Source organism: Sus scrofa, chromosome 6 (assembly GCF_054392235.1).
Source record: "Sus scrofa isolate SSC_HxYL_T2T_F1_AM1 chromosome 6, Sscrofa_HxYL_maternal_Yorkshire_Landrace_v2.0, whole genome shotgun sequence".
In the NCBI taxonomy this organism is placed as follows: domain Eukaryota; kingdom Metazoa; phylum Chordata; class Mammalia; order Artiodactyla; family Suidae; genus Sus; species Sus scrofa.
This window is the reverse complement of record NC_139388.1, coordinates 79,919,416-79,938,323: the sequence shown is the minus strand read 5'-3', so window position 1 is coordinate 79,938,323 and position 18,908 is coordinate 79,919,416. Positions and strand designations below refer to the sequence as shown.

General features: G+C 42.0%; 2 protein-coding genes across 5 annotated transcripts in view; both read left to right on the top strand.

Moving 5' to 3' along the window:
* Nucleotides 1-18,908, top strand: part of FAM131C (family with sequence similarity 131 member C) — a 301,322-nt gene that overhangs the window by 80,916 nt on the left and 201,498 nt on the right. The gene's annotated exons all lie outside the window — the stretch shown is intronic.
* The window catches only part of FBXO42 (F-box protein 42), an 80,927-nt gene that overhangs the window by 32,679 nt on the left and 29,340 nt on the right, over nt 1-18,908 (top strand). For all 4 annotated transcript variants that reach the window (XM_003127635.6, XM_084962982.1, XM_084962983.1 and 1 more), the window contains exons 3-4: nt 2,314-2,430; nt 13,692-13,826. In XM_003127635.6, coding sequence (XP_003127683.1) covers nt 2,314-2,430; nt 13,692-13,826 — 252 coding nt within the window. The remainder of the gene's footprint in view (nt 1-2,313; nt 2,431-13,691; nt 13,827-18,908) is intronic.

The window sequence follows — 18,908 nt, the reverse complement described above, 5'->3', positions numbered from 1 at the left end:
GAGAGAAAAACTTTTAGACCAGAATCAGTGTTAAAATCTTTTCATCAGATCAGAGTTGTTCTGTGAAGAGGAGTAGGGTCTTTGTCAGTTGCCCCAAATCCAACCTGGAGGGCCAGTAAGGACCAGCTGTTTTGGAATAGTTTGCTGGGCCCTTTGCTTATCTGCTCACCACTCGTAATACTGGTATGCATAGCCTGCCTGTGTTTGCAGAGTTAATGGATTCTTCAGAAGAGATTGGCTACCTGCACTGTGAAAATAGATGGTTTACCTCTAAAATAGAGGTGGGAGAGAAGGGGTGGTGATCTAATTAAATATGTGAATTTGTTCTTAGGTTTTATTTGGCATTTTTTTTTTTTTTTTTTTTTTTTGGTCTTTTTGCCTTTTCTAGGGCTGCTCCTCCGGCATATGGGGCTTCCCAGGCTAGGGGTCGAATCGGAGCTGTAGCCGCCGGCCTACACCAGAGCCACAGCAACCGCAGGATCTGAGCCACGTCTGCGACCTACACCACAGCTCCGGCAACACCGGATCCTTAACCCACTGAGCAAGGCCAGGGATCGAACCCGCAACCTCGTGGTTCCTAGTCGCATTTGTTAACCACTGCGCCACAACGGGAACTCCGGCCATGTCTTTTTAATATTCCAATTCTTAACTGAGAATTTCACAAAGGGATAATGATCGTCACTGGAAAACATGTTCTGTGATCCCCACTTAAGGATCCACTAAGGCGGCATAAATTCAAAAATGTTATTTTTTCAAATGTAAATTATTGGTTGTACTCTTAATTCAACATGTTTCTCTTTGAGATAAGGTAATTTCATGTGTTGGAAAATAGATTGCTCCAAAAAAAATGAAGCCCTAACATTTTTTTAATAGTTTGTTTTTTAGAATATTTTTATGTTCCCAGCAAAATTGAATAGGTTTGTAGGTTTCCTGTATATCTTCTGCCCCTACGCATACACAGCCTCCCCTATTTTCTTTTTTTTCCTTCTTCTTCTTTTTTTTTTTTTTAGGGCCAAACCCAAGGCACATGGAGGTTCCCAGGCTAGGGGTTGAATTGGAGCTGTAGCTGCTGGCCTGTACCGCAGCCACAGCAATGTGGGATCTGAGCCACATCTGTAACCTACACCACAGCTTATGGCAATGCCAGATCCTTAACCCACTGAGTGAGGCCAGGGATCAAACCCGCGTTCTCGTGGACACTAGTTGGGTTTGTTAGCCACTGAACCATAATGGGAACTCCCCTCCCCTATTTTCAACATCTCTCACCTGAGTGGAACATTTCTTAAAATTGATGACCTTGTGTTGATATATCATTGTCACTCAAGTCTATAGTTTCCATTAGGGTTCATGCTTGGTGTACATTCTGTGAGTTTGGACAAATTTATAAAATTATATATATCCACCATTATAGTAAAAACTCATTAAAAAATAAACTGCTTTCCTTGGTAAATTCTTCATTTTATAATCCACTGTCATCTAATTATTATCTCCTTGTTTAAGGTGGAGAATACTTGATTGCCATGGTCTGTGTTTATTTATTTATTTTGTTTTTTTCGGGCTGTATCTGTGGCATGTGAAAGTTCCCAGGCTAAGGGTCAAATTGGAGCTGTAGCTGCCAGCTTATACCACAGCAACCGCAACATGGCATCCAAGCTGCTTCTGTGACCTACACCACAGCTCATGGCAATGCCAGATCCTTAACCCACTGAGCAAGGCCAGGGATCAAACCCCTGACCTCTGGATACTAGTATACTATAGATATTTACTGAACGGCTGTTATATTCCAGAGACTGTTTACCAAACATTTTCTCAAGAAGTTAAATTATCTCCCAGCCCCTTTGCTATGGAGTAAATAGCACCAGTTATTTTGATGTGTTGCCTCATGATATGACATAAAGGGGAGAAGAGTTATAAAGTGTGAGCTGATTTTGTAACCATGAGCGAAATCACTTAACCTTGGTAAAATGAAATTTGATCTTCTAGTTTTGAAATTCTTTGATTCTGTTTTCTGTCTTTGGAGAGTCTTATAAAAAGTGATAAGGCAATTAATAGATGCACTTCTTAAAGATTTACTTATTGAAGTATAGTCGGTTTCCACTGTTGTGTTAATTTCTGCTGTACAGAAAAGTGATGCAGTTGCACATTTGCAGATAATCTTTTTCATATTTTCCATTATGATTTATTAGAGTATATTGAATAAAGTTCCATGTGTATAGTAGGACCTTGTTGTTTACCCATTAATAGATACAGTTTTAATAATTTGATTTGCAAATGAAGAGTCCAGGCTGAGGTATTTGTTATTTCTGTCTTTAGGTGTAGCCCACCAGTGTTATCATGGTTTCATAAAGGCTGTTCAGGAAGGAAACATTCAGTGGGAGAGTCGGACTTACCCTTATCCTGGAACCCCAATCACTCAGCGGTTCTCACACAGTAAGTATTTACTGTGAAAGCAGATCTCATCCTGCTTCCAGGATGGTCACGTTTCCAAAAACTACTTTGGAGGCTTATGTTTTCTCTGACTTTTTAATGAAGAAAATGTAAAATGAAGGTTTATATTAATTTTATAATCAGAATTAGGGAAGATGAGCCTCAATAAATTATAAGCATTGTGGCATAATTTTATATTCTGCTTTTTTTTTTTTTTTTTTTTTGGTCTTTTTGCCTTTTCTAGGACCGCTCCCAAGGGATATGGAGGTTCCCAGGCTAGGGGTCTAAACGGAGCTGTAGTCGCCGGCCTACATCACAGCCACAGCAACGTGGGATCTGAGCCGCGTCTGCAACCTACATCACAGCTCACGGCAACGCTGGATCCTTTAACCCATTGAGCAAGGCCAGGGACCGAACCCGCCACCTCATGGCTCCTAGTCGGATTCGTTAACCACTGCGCCACGACGGGAACTCCTATATTCTGCTTTTTCATTGGATTTTTCTAGTATCTCTGCTCCAAAGAGGTCAAGATGTTATGCTTAGACTTTTAAGCATCTGGCGGCATGTAAGAGGAAAACAAGGGAAGGCTTATGTCAGGGAAAGGAGATTCTGCTTCGGGAGTAGGCAGAATGAGCACTAAGTCTTACAGTAACTCTTTATATTAACATAGTGTATGTTCAGCAAACACTACATTTTATTTTGAGTGTTTTTTGGTTTTTGGTTTTTGTTTTTTTGTCTTTTTAGGGATGTACCCACAGCACATGAAAGTTCTCAGGCTAGGGTTTGAATCAGAGCTGTAGTTGCCAGCCTATGCCACAGCCGCAGCAATGCCAGATCCTTAACCTACTGAGCAAGGTCAGGGATCCAACCCGCGTGCTCATGGATACTAGTCGAGTTTGTTACCACTGAGCCTCCATGGGAACTCCAGCAAACACTGAATTTGACTAGGTCACACAAAAATTTTGAACATGAAGGGTATTGATTATAAAATGCAAATTTATGTAGTAAAATTATAAGGGAAATGTTCTGGCAGGTAGACGTAAAGTTTATTTATTCTGGAATTAACTCTCTGTTTTAATTGATTTTTGTAGATCCCATTTAATTCTCTTAGTGATGTATATCCCTCCATCAGAGTGAGACTAAGATGTGGTATATCTTAGGCCAGTGAACATGTATTTATTAATGGTTTTGCATAAAGAAAGCTCATTGAGAGGAAGAGCAAGCCTCTTAGAAAGTTCTCAGAGTTATGGCTTTAGTTCTATTACTTCCTTGCTCAGAAACCTTCAGTATCTGTCCAATGCCTATAAGATAAAAGCTAAACTTAGTCTTATATTTAAAACCCTCTTTGACTTACTTCTAAATTAACCACTTCATCTTCCAGCTTTTCCCGAGAGCTTTCCTCTTTCGTTACTTTGCTGTACTTGTTTCTCCTTCCCTGGAGTATCCCCATCTAGCTGAAGCCTGCTTCTCTTTTTTTTTTTTTTTTTCTTTGTCTTTTGTTGTTGTTATTGTTGTTGCTATTTCTTGGGCCGCTCCCTCGGCATATGGAGGTTCCCAGGCTAGGGGTCCAATCACAGCTGTAGCCACCAGCCTACGCCAGAGCCACAGCAACGCGGGATCCGAGCCGCATCTGCAACCTACACCACAGCTCACGGCAATGCCGGATCGTTAACCCACTGAGCAAGGCCAGGGACCGAACCCGCAACCTCATGGTTCCTAGTCGGATTTGTTAACCACTGCGCCACGACGGGAACTCCTGAAGCCTGCTTCTCCATGAAAATTCAGCTGAAGTTCTAGCTCCTTTGGGAAAGTTTTTTTCAACTCTCTAGCCCACTGAAAATTTTTTCTGTTCTTAGCTTATGTTGTTTGGAATTCTAATTTGGCACTAAACTCACACTGTCTTTCATTGTTAGCTTATCTGTGTGTCCTTTTTTTTAAGCCATATTTTGAACTCTTGAAGGGAAGGAGCGTTATTGATTATTCATGTTGCATAAAAGTTACCCGAAAAGTTAGCAGTTAAAACAACATTATCTCACTGAGTACCTGAGAATCAGGAGTTTGAGAGTGGCTTAGCTGGGAGGTCTGGCTCAGGGTCTCTCCTGCGACTGCAGTCAGTCTGTCAGTCAGAGTGTAGTCACCTAAAGGCTTGGGGAATCTGCTAACAGGCTCACTCAGCAACTGTTGACAGGAGACTCAGTTTTTACTACATGGACCCCTCTATAGAGATGCTCATAACTTGGCAGCTGGCTTCCCACAAAAAGAATAATCTGAGAGACAGAGACAGAGACAGGCACCAAGGTGGATGGCAACCATACCATAATCTCTTTTATAACTTAGTCTCTGGAGTGAATGCCATCTTTTCTGCTCTATTCTGTGGGTCACACAGGGGTTGACCAAGAGTGTAAATACCAGGAAGTGAGGATCATTGGAGACCTCTTGGAGGTTGACTCCCCCAGACCATATGCTGTACTGTTACACCCAGAGGAGACTTCAGTAAGTAAGGATAACTCATCATCATCTCTGAATTGGCTCTGAATAGATCAAAGGATCAGGCCACACTGGTTGCTGAGTTTTCAGTTCTCTCGGGGAGCTGTTTTTTTGTGGGGCGGGGTGGTGGGGTGTTGGTTGGTTTGTTTTTTTGTCTTTTTAGGCCGCACCTGCGGCAAGTGGAGGTTCCCAGGCTAGGGGTTGACTCGGAGCTCTAGCTGCCGGCCTACACCACAGCCACAGCAACACGGGATCTGAGGCACATCTGCGACCTGTACCACAGCTCATGGCAACGCCGGATCCTCAACCCACTGAGCAAGTCCAGGGATCAAACCCATGTCCTCATGAATGCCAGTTGGGTTTGCTAACCGCTGAGCCACGACGGGAACTCTTCGGCGAGCTGTTTTTACTTGTGCTGTTCTAAACCTGGAGCAGTAGATCTCAAAGTGAGATTCTAGGACTTTGAGGGTAGAGGGCATCTCTGAGACTCCTTTGGTGATCTTTGAAGTCAGAACTGGCATAGTTGTTTGTTTTAAATTGTGAGTGTGTGGTGGTGACAAGCACAGTGATCACTAGAGTGGTCAAGTACCCTTACCTTGATTCCTCACAGGCTGTAGCAGTTAAGCCCAGTGTCACTTTTGCACTGTTTTTTTTTCTTTTTTTTTTTTTGTCTTTTTGCCTTTTCTAGGGCCGCACCCATGGCATGTGGAGGTTCCCAGGCTAGGGGTCTAATCGGAGCTGTAGCCACTGGCCTACACCAGAGCCATACATAGCAATGCGGGATCCGAGCCGCATCTGCAACCTATACCACAGCTCACGGCAACGCCGGATCCTTAACGCACTGAGTAAGGCTAGGGATCGAACCGGCAACCTCATGGTTCCTAGTCGGATTCGTTAACCACTGCGCCACAACAGGAACTCCCACTTTTGCACTATTAGTGCAAATGTCAGCACAGTGAAAAAAACAATTATTACGTTGACGATGACTACTACTAGCACTACTACTTTCTTCTTTTTCCTTTTATTGTTAGTATTATTATTATAAAAATAATTTTGAGATTTCCCTTGTGGTGCAGCAGGTTAAGGATCCTGTGTTGTCCCTGTAGTGACTTCTACCTGCTGCAAGCATGGCCAAAATTTTTTTTTGAAGGAGAGTCTCACATGTTTTTAGGACTCCACAGATCACACTTTGATAATTATTGCTATAGACAGTAAGTGAAGCCTTGCTGAGAATATTTAATGAGATTACAAGAGGATCCATGTTAGGTCCAGTATTTATTGTTGAGGGAAAGATAACTTTAGTTACCTACAGATAATTAGAATAAGAAGTAGAGACAAGGTTTCTAAAGACTGAAGACTTTTTTAGGATGGTGTTTTGAAATAAGTAGTTTTAGAGTCCCGAGTGAGAGAAATCAAATGAATCTGGGTGAAATAGAAACAAGAATACCGAATAGGGATGAATAATTATCGTAGCAACAGGTCCTCTCTCTCTCTCTCTCTTTCTTTTCTCCCTCTCTCTTTTCCTTTCCTTTTTTTTTTTTTTTTTTTTTTTTTTTTCTTTTGTTCTTTTTTGGCCACCCTTTTGGCATATGGCCAAAGTTTCAACCTACACAGCTGTTTCAGCAATGCCAGATCCTTTAACCCAGTGTGCCAGGCTGGGAATCGAACCTGCATCCTGGCCCTGCAGAGCTGCTGCCGAATTCCACTGTGTCAAAAATATTTTTCAGTTACCTAGCTTTTGAAAAGAGTATTACCACACAATAGAGGCAGGTTTTTGAGGGGGAAGTGGAAGGGATTAGTACTGTAAGCTCATGGAAGTTCAGAGGTTGGTGAGTTTTGATTCTTGTCCTTGCTTAAAGTTTTTTTTCATGTCATGGAGTTCCCGCGTGACGCAGTGGAAACAAATCCAACTAGGAACCACAAGGTTGCGGGTTCGCTCCCTGGTCTCACTCAGTGGGTTAAGGATCCGGCGTTGCCATGAGCTGTGGTGTAGGTTGCAGACGCAGCTCGGATCTGGCGTTGCTGTGGCTCTGGTGTAGGCTGGTGGCAATAGCTCCGATTCGACCCCTAGCCTGGGAACCTCCATATGCCATGGGCGTGGCCCCCAAAAGACAAACAATAAAAAATAAAAAAATTTTTTTTCATATCTTTACTTGAAATGCAAGAAAAGTTGCCATAAATTTTTTTAAATGGTGTCTCTATATCTCATTGTCTTTTGTTGTGTCCTTTCTGTCTTTTGTTTCCTTCCATCTGTCTCTACATGCTCTCTAACTGGCAAAGGGAAGAGGATTGTTACAGGGGATGGACAGTTTTCCAAATAGATTGAAAACAGGAATTCCATTAATTTCTTTCCTTAGCTTCTTCAACTTCCAACTCTATTTCTCCCTTGAGCTCTATTTTATTCCAAACCTATCTTATGTTGAGCTTGAGGTTGACATTTCTAGTTCTTTGCTCATATTGCCACAGATATACACAGATGTTTCGTATTTAGTTAGCTAAAAGTAGAATTCAGTAGTTCCCCCTAGATTTTCTCTCCTCCCTAAACTAGTTAATGGCATTATCATTCTTTCAGTTATACAAGCTTGAAATCTTAGATTCATTCTCAGTTCCTCTCCCTTGACAACAAAAGTCATGTTGATTCTGTTCTATCTCTGCAGTCTCTCATATCTACACTCTTTCCCCTCATTGCTCTCACATCTATGATTGAATCATTCCATCTCTCCTAAATCTTTCTAACTGGTCTTCTTGTTTTTCTTCTCTCTTTATCTGAACCTGGACTCCACACTGTTGGCAGCCATCTCTGAAACCAGGGACAGTGCCACTTCCTAAGGCATTTGGAAATTTGTATGGTCATTGTGTATTGTTTTGACTGGAAAATGCTACAGGCAGTTAGTAGGCAAGGTTAGCAGTAGGTTGCTAAGTGTCCTGCAAGGATGATCTTGCACACAAAGAATTGACCTGCCCAAAATGACAGGAGCCCCTGTGGGGAAACACTGCAAATCTGAAACCAAAAACCAGACTTGTCATTCCTCTGCCAAAAAGCCTCAGGCTTACTGCACTGCCTGAACAAGTTTCTACACCACCTGGCATTCAAGGGCCCAGCTTATCTTTTCATTCTGACTCACTGCTGTGTCCTTACACAGCCAGGCTCCACCTACATGAGAGTCCTTGTTTGCCTCAAACTTCCCTACTTAATGGCTTTGCTTGGGTGCCCTCATTTTATTCTCCCTTCCCCTTTCATTCTTTTTTCATCCCTAGATTTATTCAGCCCTTGTTAATTGACTGAAAATGTCCTGTCCTCTAAAATCCATTTCAGAGACAAAGCCAAAAGCCACCTTCTTTCACATTAGTCTCAAATTCCCCATCATGGAGATTGAGCTCTTTTCTTGCTCTGCTTATACTCCCCTAACATACTCACCTCCTTCTTAATGTTTATTACTGTCTTTATTTATTTATTTATTGGCCACACCTGAGGCCTGAAGAAGTTCGAACCTGAGCCACAGCAGTGGCAACCCCTAATCCTTAACTGCTAGGCCACCAGGAAACTCCCATTACCATCTGTCTTTTACCATAATTATCTATGTAAGAGAGGCTGCACCCAAAGGAAAAACTTTAGACTCGGGAAGCACGTTCCTTGGCTTCTCTAAGCCACAATTTCCTCATCTGTAAAAATATGTATGACAGATTCTGTTAATGTCACAGTGTTGCTAGGAAATTTAATTGAGGAAATACTTATAAAAATAGGTTTTAACCTGCAAAACTATAGGATGATAATGATGTCTCCTGCGTAAGATTGTTGTCCACTTGAGGACAGCCAGGTTCCATGTCTTAGACATCTGTGCACCTTTCACAACAAGAATCTGTTACATTCTGTGGAATTGTGTAACAAAGATCTGAGCAATAGAATTTCTTTATTATGTAAAAGTCTGGGACAAAAAAATGCAGGGGAAGTAAATAGAAGCCAGTTCTCCCAGTTTTTTGGTGAGTGCGTGCATGGCCAATTATGCAACCCTTGATTAATGTAGGATGCCTTTTTCAGATTGATATAGGGCGTCTCATGAATTCCTAGTATTGTATTTTGAAAAATGTTTTAGGAGATCTCATTGTGGCTCAGCAGGTTAAGGACCCGACATTGTCTGTGAGGATGTGAGTTCGATCCCTGGCCTTGCTCAGTGGCTCGGATCTGGTGTTACCATGGCTGTGGTGTAGACCGCTGCCGCAGCTGCATTGGTCTACACCACAAGACCGTTCCCTGGAGACAAGGGGAGGAAACAAAAGAGAATTTAACATCTGAAAGTGCAAAAATTAGAGTTCAACAAATACTAATTTAGCGACTACACATGGAAAATATGAAACATCTGGAAGACTTTGCACTTCTGAGGATTATAATATGGTAGGAAAGTGTTCAGAATACTAAAGAATTCTTTGCTTGTTGTGTGTGTAATTGTGAATATTTGACTTGTCTTTGAATCGGGGTTATTAGGTTGTAACTTGAGGTATATGACTAGTAATAGTTGTTCATGAAGCAATCAAGTACATTTCAGAAAATCTGAAGAGATCTAGCTATTGGAATAATCACACACCCAGTGTTATTTCTTAGCAGAGTGTCATATTGTACTAAGAACTGTAATTTTGGATAGCACATTCCAGTGGTCTAGATGTTGTGAAAGAAAAATGTTCTGTTTGGGTGGAGAACTTTGGTAAAGGAAATAACTACTTGAGCGCTGGTATTTGCTTAAATTCTTAATTTTTTCTAAAAGGCCCATTGAACGTGTTGGGTTCCCAACCCCCACCCAGACCAACATGTAGGCGTCTTAAATAAAAATAGATAAACATAGTTCAGTAAGATGCTTAAAATATTTGAGAGTATTATTGATGGCTATTTTCTCATTCCCATTATATCTGAGTTCTAAACATAGCTGCCTAAATGGACTCCCTTCCTCTCCAAGCTTTGTTGGTAATGACTGTTGGGCATTGAAAATGCAGTGTGTGAAACTTGTCATTTCAGTCCCTTTAGATTTGCACAGCGTTTGGGCTGTGCCTTCCTCTTCCAGAAACCTTTGTTTGCTCAAAGAGAAGCAGGAAAATACCGATTGCCTTATTTTAGTATAGGATTAAAATACACGTGGTGAGGACCTCATGGGGCTCAGCTGCTGGCTGGGTTTTCAGTCCAAATAGAGAAGAAGAATGTTTGCTACCTCTGAAAAATAAAGGCACTGTGCTCTTTTGCTGCTTGAAGGAAGCAGCTGCCAAAATTGATCTTTGAAGAATAGTGGCATGTAAATGAGTCCCTGACTCTTTCAGTTATGAAATCATGGATTTGTCTCATTAAACATTGTTATAGTGGACATCAGTTAAGATTTCAGAAGCCCGAGGACATGGCTAATTTCTGTTCTGGGGGTGTGGATTATCGAGAGAAATAGAATGTTCTTTTATTCCAGGCACTAGTTGGTTCAGTTAGAGTAGCTAGTTCAAAAAAGTCGTGAGAAGACCAGGATATCTGAAGCTCAGCTCCTTTAGTGGAGATTAAAGTGTGGCTTCAGTAATTATCCTTTTTGTTTGTCTAATGTCTCTAATTTGATCTTTATCGTTTGCAGTTCTTCCCAAATCTGAAATATGAGCAGTGGAATTAAGTAGAATTTTACTTCTTAGTAGACTTTCTTGTTGGGATGTAAATTAAAAAAGCTGGGAGTTCCCATCATGGCGCAGTGGTTAATGAACCCGACTAGGAACCATGAGGTTTCGGGTTTGACCCCCGGCCTCACTCAGTGAGTAAAGGATCCAGCATTGCCATGAGCTGTGGTGTAGGTTGCAGGCGCGGCTCGGATCCCGCATTGCTGTGGCCGTGGCATAGGCTGGCGGCTACAGCTCCGATCCGACCCCTAGCCTGGAAACCTCCATATGCCTCGAGTACGGCCCTAGAAAAGACCAAAAAAATTTTTAAAAATTAAAAAAAATAAATTTGATTTAGAAGTCATTTTCAAAGGCAGCTATAAACCAACTATCATGGAAAAAATTAAAATCATTATATATAAACAAACAAACAAAAAAAGGCAAAGAAAGTCGTTGGAAAGTGTAAGATCACTTAAACCTTCATATCCCATTGTAGCATGTTTGAGTTCTGGGAGTAATTATTTTGCAGATGTGAGCTGCTTGATGATTAAATGGTATTTCATTTTTCACATCTCTGGTTTCTTTAATTCCTTTGTTAATTTGAAAAGTCTGCAGCTCCATTACTGCACAGTGTCAGAGGTCAGATGTTTGGGATTTACTCCTTCCACTGGCTGAGCTTTCTGCGAATAAGTGACTGAACATACTGCTTTTATTATCTTAACTCGTCCAATTTTCTAACTTGGCTTTCCTAGTGTAGGGAATCCTTAAAGGACTATAAAGTGGGCTGAGTTAAGAAAAAATAAAAAAGGAAGGTTATTACCAGAGCTAGTATGTATCACAGAGGTAACCATAGCAATGGTATTTCCCCTTTTCTGAACTTGAATAAATGGTGCTGGAGTTCAGAAGAGGTCTATAAAAACAGTGGTGTGCTGGGGAGTTTTCGTTGTGGCCCAGTGGAAATGAATCCGACCAGTATCCATGAGGATGTGGGTTCGATCCCTGGCCTTGCTCAGTGGGTCCAGGATCTGGCATTGCTATGAGCTGTGTGGTATAGGTTGCAGATGAGGCTCAGTCCCAAGTTAGTGTAAGCTGGCAGGTGTAGCTCCAGTTCGATCCCTAGCCTGGGAATTTCCGTATGCCGCAGGTGCAGCCCTAAAAAGCAAAAAACAAAAATAAAAACAATGGTGTGCAGAACAGAACTAGACCTACAAGTAAACTGGGATGATCACTGAAACTATGCACTAATAGGTTGAATCTCTAAATTTCTTTTCCCTTTCTCCTTTCTTTTATGTGACGCTTAACTCTTCTAGCCTAGTTTCACATTGAGAAGTCTTTTTTCCCCCCCGCTGGTAGCATGAAATGAATGAAAAGTTTTGCTCATTCCATTTCCTGAAATCTGAGATGGTAAATGCAGTACCATAAGGAGCATGCTCATCTTTTCTAAAGGATAGAGGCTAAATGAACTTTGCATTGAGAAGCAAGGTGGCAGAGCTTAGCTTTCATGCCTCTTGTCTAGACTGGCTCTGGTCTTTCTGGTTTTAAGGAAATTGCCCCTCTCATAGTCATTGACTCTTTTTCAGAATAGTGCCCATTGGTGAGATGTGTATAATCATCTGATTAAAAAGGCTCTTCTGGAGTTTCCTTCGTGGCTCAGTGGAAATGAATTTGACTGGCATCCGTGAGGACGCAGGTTCCATCCCTGGCCTCGCTCAGTAGGTTAAGGATCCAGTGTTGCCACGAGCTGTGATGTAGGTCGCAGATGCAGCTCAGATCTGGCATTGCTGTGGCTGTGATTTAGGCCAGCAACTACAGCTGTGATTCGACCCCTAGCCTGGGAACCTCCATATGCCTTTAGTGTGGCCCTAAAAAGCAAAAAAAAAATAAATAATAAAAGTCCTCTTCTTAGAGACCTTAGTGCTTTTTTTTTTGTCTTTTTGCTGTTTCTTGGGCAGCTCCCGCGGCATATGGAGGTTCCCAGGCTAGGGGTCCAATCGGAGCTGCAGCCACCCGCCTACGCCAGAGCCACAGCAACGCGGGATCCGAGCCGCGTCTGCAACCTACACCACAGCTCACGGCAACGCCGGATCGTTAACCCACTGAGCAAGGGCAGGGACCAAACCCGAAACCTCATGGTTCCTAGTCGGATTCGTTAACCACTGCGCCACGACGGGAACTCCACCTTGGTGCTTTTTAAATGTTACATACTGTATTGGTTTTCTGTTCAGCACCCAACAGTCAGCTTTAGTGATTTTACACCTGGAGGCTTAATTATTTAAATGTTTTTCCTCTCAGCTGTTTTGGGGCCATACTACCTCAGAGATCCTGGAGCTACATGGATTCTGTATGTGTGGTTACTTTATGGCATTGAGTAAGATTGTTTTCTCTCGTTCTCTTTTGTATAAAGTTTCGTGTATTGGTTTGTGCCTCATGTGTCATTGAAAGCAAAAGCAACAAGAGGATGACTGGTGGAGAGAGATGAGAGGACAGAGTACTCTGTTAGCACTATCTTTGCTTAGCCCTAGAGGATAATGATGAAGATTAGAATTAATTATGCAGCTGTGCTGAAACTTCACTCTTTGAACACCCTGAATCTGAATTCTTGTGTGCTCTTGCTAAAATTATACTGTTTAATTTAATGATATTATTGTCACTGTGCTTAGTGTGCTCAGAAATAACATTTCCATAGCTTTTCTCTGGGCCTTATTTTAAAGGTTAATGCGATATTGACCAACATGAAGACAAGAGGCTAGATGTAGGAAGTTGGTACTTTTAACGATTGTGAAATGTGTGAAATAATTGATTTTGGAAGATACGGGCTATAGTTAAGGTGTTAGAAGGGCTTCAGAATTAGACATCAGGGAGTTCATGCTGTGGCTCAACAGAAACAAATCTGACTAGTATCCATGAAGACATGGGTTTGGCCCCTGGCCTTGCTCAGTGAATTAAGGATCTGGCATTGCCATGAGCTGTGGTTTAGGTCACAGAGGTGGCTTGGATCTGGCGTTGCTATGGCTGTGGTGTAGGGTGATGGCTTAAAGCTCTGATTCGACCCTAGCCTGGGAACCTCCATATGCCATGAGTACGGCCCTAAAAAAAAGCCAAAAAAAAAAAAAAAAAAAAAAAAGAATTAGACATCAGTTATTCATTTATTGTTTTCTTTCTAGGTGCATGCTATTATGATGCTAATCAGTCTATGTATGTGTTTGGAGGCTGTACCCAGAGCAGCTGCAATGCTGCCTTCAATGACCTCTGGAGACTCGACCTAAATAGCAAAGAGTGGATCCGACCTTTAGCTTCAGGTAAGAGATAAAATGCCATCTTACTCGGCAACTCCCTTTGCTTGGAAACTCTACCTGATCTTTTTTGGTATTGGTCTCAAGGTCAGATTACCAGGGCTCCAGGTCCTTTGTCATATCTGCTTGTAAATGCTAAGAATAACATGCTTGCATAAGGTCTTTGGATTTTTAAAAATTATACTTTATTATTAATATTGGTACCCTGCCCAAACTGCTCTACTACTGTGTGAATTCATTTGCGTGGTTTTCTCAACTTGTGCAGGTGTGATATGCTCTTTGGTATGAAATTGAAGTAAGAGCAGAAGCATATCGTGAGAACTATAGTTGACTGACAGGTGCTAATGTCCCAGGGCTAAGATCTCTGAATGTCTTCTGTTGTTTCCAGCTCAGGTATTTGGGGAGTGTATGGATCATGCCTCTGCTGGTTACTTTTAACAACTCAGGAGTGTGGGAAGATTCCACAGAAGGTACATTCCTGCACGGTCCCATTATGCCAGAATTCTGGCAGAAAGAAACCAGATTCATATTCTCTTTTGACCTAACCTTTCTTGGGGAAGAAACACACACACAGTTTTTTTTCCTGTTCACGAGGTGGGACAGTTTGAAAAGGCACAGTTATAAGATTGAAGGGGCTGGTGTGATGGAGAAATAGAGTCCACTGAGAATAAAGTATTCAGCTAGATTTGTTGGCAAGTCTTTCCCAAACATTCTTCATTTGGCCAAGGTTGGAATTCACTCTAGGACTAAGGAGACTTGGGTATTCCTTGGGCAGATTCTAAATTTATTTAGGTCTTGATTTACTTTGATTCCTAAATGGAAGGCAACATGGTTTATTATAAAGGGCACTGGACTAAGAGTGAGGATACGTGTCTCTCAGTTCCTGGCAAAAATCACCAATTCTCCATGTAACTATGAGCAAGTTACTGTATCTCTCTGGGAGAAATATGGAGGAGGACCAGAAGATTCTGTTTTTAAATAGGTTTTATGTTTCCTTTTCTGTAATGACTGCAGTGAATTTTAAGGGGCCTAAAATCTTTTTATGAGGAGAAGTTATGTTTTGCTTCCCCAAAGCTGTGGGCTCCTGATCCTTCCCTCTGTAATAGGCAGATACAGGAGGGAGGCGCAGACTGATGTGGGTACTCACAGGTAGGGCTGGATTTTGTGCAGGTGAAGTTCTTTAAAATTATTGGAAGATGAAGAAGTATTAGTCTTTAAAAAAAATTTTGAAGATTAGTACTCTTGGGAGGAAGGGAGTTGTGCCCATGGCATATGGAAGTTCTAAGGCATATGGAAGTTTCAAACTACACAACAGCATCGACCCAAGCTGGTAAAGTGACAATGACAGATACTTAACCCGATGCACCACAAGAGAACTCCAGATTAGAACTGTTTTAGGGAGTTCCCGTCGTGGCGCAGTGGTTAACGAATCCAACTAGGAACCATGAGGTTGAGGGTTCGATCCCTGCCCTTGCTCAGTGGGTTAACGATCCGGCATTGCCGTGAGCTGTGGTGTAGGTTGCAGACATGGCTCGGATGCCGCGTTGCTGTGGCTCTGGCGTAGGCCGGTGGCTATGGCTCCGATTGGACCCTTAGCCTGGGAACTTCCATATGCCGCGGGAGCGGCCCAAGAAATAGCAAAAAGACCAAAAAAAAAAGAACTGTTTTAGAACCCTCAGAATTTTGTACTTTGAAGCATTTCCTTTTCTACCACTTTATCCCCTGTTACAGTCAGTGCCATATTGATTAATATTTGGAATCACAGATCCTAAAATATAGAGGGTCTTTTCAGCTTAAGCCTATTGCCACTGTACTTTTTGTCCAGGCCCCATTTCCGAGCAGCTTTGATTTCCAGTCACAAAATATGAATACTTCCATTCTTTGTTTTGGTAATTTGGCATTGGGTATTGCTCTTTCTTTTATATCTGGATCTCTGGACCTGCATAGCCTGTTGGCAACTACTTTGCTTAATTTTTTTCCCTGTTTCTCCCTATGAGATAAGGGATTTTTAAAAATTACTCTGTTGAAAGACTGTGTTTTGAAATATCCAAGGTTAGAAGTATCAGAGAAAATAACTGACTTTGTAATTCAGATTCTACAATGAATCTGAAAATTTTTTAAATATGTTAGACCGCCCCCACCTTTTTTTTGGCTGTGCTTGTGGCGTACAAAAGTTCCTGGGCCAGGAATCAAACCAAGCCACAGCAGTGACAACGCCACATCCTTAACTGCTGGGCCACCAGGAACTCCATAGAGTTCCCTTTGATAAAACATATAAGCTCCTGAATGTTTGAAAGTAATTTTCTAACAAAATGTCTCAGAGAATCTAGTTTCTACTTAATAACTCTAATCTACAATTAGAGCCTAGTTTTAGAGGCGGGGGGAACCAAGCTTTTTGAAATGTCAAAATGCTTTTTGAAATGAGCTTTAAAAACAAAACAGTAGTTTAATGAAGAGTCCCATGAGATTCTCATTTAGGCAGAAATCCCATGGGAAGATTGCCTGAGGAAATGTTGCGATATGCTGTCATGAGTCCTAACCAAAATTGCATCTTAACTGAAACATCAATGAGTCTTTCTGAATAAAACACAGTTGTTAGGATGTCTTAGTGTGCCTGACTCACCCAGTTTAGTGTATAGCGGTAAGTTGGATGGTGGCTGAGGGAAGGATGCTACCTACTACCGTTTGGTACCAGATGTGAAATGAAGTCTTCTTCCAGCATTGAAGTATTTGCAAGTGATAAGTACCTAGAGTGATGGTCTTAATAGTGCTCGGTCCTCAAAGGATAGCTTTTTGGAGAAGAACATTGAACAAACAATGGAACAGTTTGGATTGGGAGCAGAGAGTCTGGATAAAGAATGCTACTGTATCAAGTATCTTTTTACGTGTGTATTTGGTTAAATTGCAGATGAAATTGGAACATCTCCTTTTGGTTGGGGTCTTAGCTCAGGCTGCCGTAAGAAAATACCATAGTCCGGATAGCTTCATCAACAGAAATTTGTTTCTCGCAATTGTGGAGGCTAAGAGTCCAGGATCAGAGTCCTGGTGGGGGCTCTCTTCCTGTCTGTCACAGAACTGCCTTCTTGCTTTGTCCTCACATGGCAGAGAGTGAGTTCTGGTATCTCTCCCCACCCCTTTTTAAAATTATAGTTGATTTACAGTATTGTGCCAGTTTCTACGGTGTCTATTCCTCTTTTTATGGGTACCTAAACCTAATTATCTCCTAAAGGTCCCATCTCCATATGCCATCACACTGAGGTTAGGGCCTCAGCATAGGAATTTGGGGAGGACACGGTTTGTTCATAGCAGTTGGAATGGATGCAGTTTGCCAGTGAAACCGTGATTTGCATTCCTTTTGAAGTGATAGAAGAGGGGAGCATCTGGAGGGTGTGGTGTGTGGTATCCCCACAGTGGTGGTGTTGGAATGACAGCTCTTACAATTGAAAGAGACCTGCAGTACTTCTCAAGACATTTCCAGTGAAGTACCTTCTTTTCCCATTATATTGTAATGGGGAAGAAACAAAAACAATTTTGAAGGAAACAAGGAAGGAGATATAGAGGAGGAGAGCTACTTTAGACCAGAGATAACCTTTTTCGCTGAGATATGAAGAGTGGAAGGAAGTGAAAATGGCATGTGCAAGGAAAAGGACAGGGAGTTCTCTTGTGACGCAGTGGGTTAAGGATATGACATTGTCACCGCAGTGGCTCGGGACACTGCTGTGGCATGGGCTCAATCCCTGGCCTGCGGAACTTATCAAAGTAGTACAGGTGAGGAGTCCCCTCTGTGGCACAACGGAATTGGTGCCATCTCTGGAGTGAGTGCTGGGATGCAGATTTGATCCCTGGCCCAGCACTGTGGGTTAAGGATCCAACGACGCTAAAACTGTAGCCTGGCCCTGGAACTCCGTATGCTGTGGAGCGGCCAAAAAAAAAAAAAAAAAAAAAGTAGTACAGATACAACACTGATGGCTTGGACTAGGGTCCTAGCAGTGGAGATGAAGAGAAGTGAATGAACTTAAGCTGAATTTTTATGTTAAAATTGATGAGACTTCTTTGTGGATTGGATATGGATGGGTGAGAAGGTCAACCAAGGCTGACTTATGTTTCAGGTTTGTACACTTAGGTAGATAGTGGGGCCATTTGCTGAAATGGAGAATAAATGTTTAGAAGAGTTTTGTTTTTGTTTTTTAAATCCCTTTAAGCATTTAAGTGATGGTATCAAGTAATTAGCTGTTATGGGGAATTTGGAGTTTAAAATAGAAGGCTTGATTTCCCTTAAGTGACAGTACAGTCCTTTTGTTCAGTCAGTTCTCTCATCCTTCATTTGTTCATGCAGCAAATATTTATGGATTGCCTACTCTGCTTGGTATTGTTTTAGATGCTGCAGAGATACAAGAGTGAATAAAACAGCCAATCCTATTCCTAATGAAGATTAGATTCAAATGAGAGGAGACATATTTAAAAGAAGTACATGATAGAAAATGATTAATGCCTATTGACAGAAAACTATAATGTAGTACAGGGGATCAGGAATAAGGGCGATTAGGGTAGACCTTGTGGAGAAGGTGACATCAGAACAAAGACTTGATTGGTATGGGAAGTGAACTATGTGGATATTGAAGCAAAGAACCTTCCAAGCAGAGAAAATAATCAGTGCAGGTTTCAGAGGTGGGAGTGTGCTTGGGACAGTCAAGGGATAATGAGGAATCTAGTGTGACTAGACCAGAGTGAACAAAGGAGAGAGTACTAGGAGAAGTTGGACAAATAATGGAGGAGAAGGTGCTATACACACACACACACACACACACACACACAGCCCTCTGGCTGTTGTAAGGACTTTGTCATATTCTTTGGGTGAAGTGGCTGGTCATTTAGGTTGCTGAGAAGACTATAAGCGGGCAGGTGTAGAAGGGAGATCAGTTAAGAAATGGTAGTAATAGGAGTTCCCGTCGTGGCGCAGTGGTTAACGAATCCGACTAGGAACCATGAGGTTGCAGGTTCGGTCCCTGCCCTTGCTCAGTGGGTTAACGATCCGGCGTTGCCGTGAGCTGTGGTGTAGGTTACAGACGCTGCTCGGATCCCGAGTTG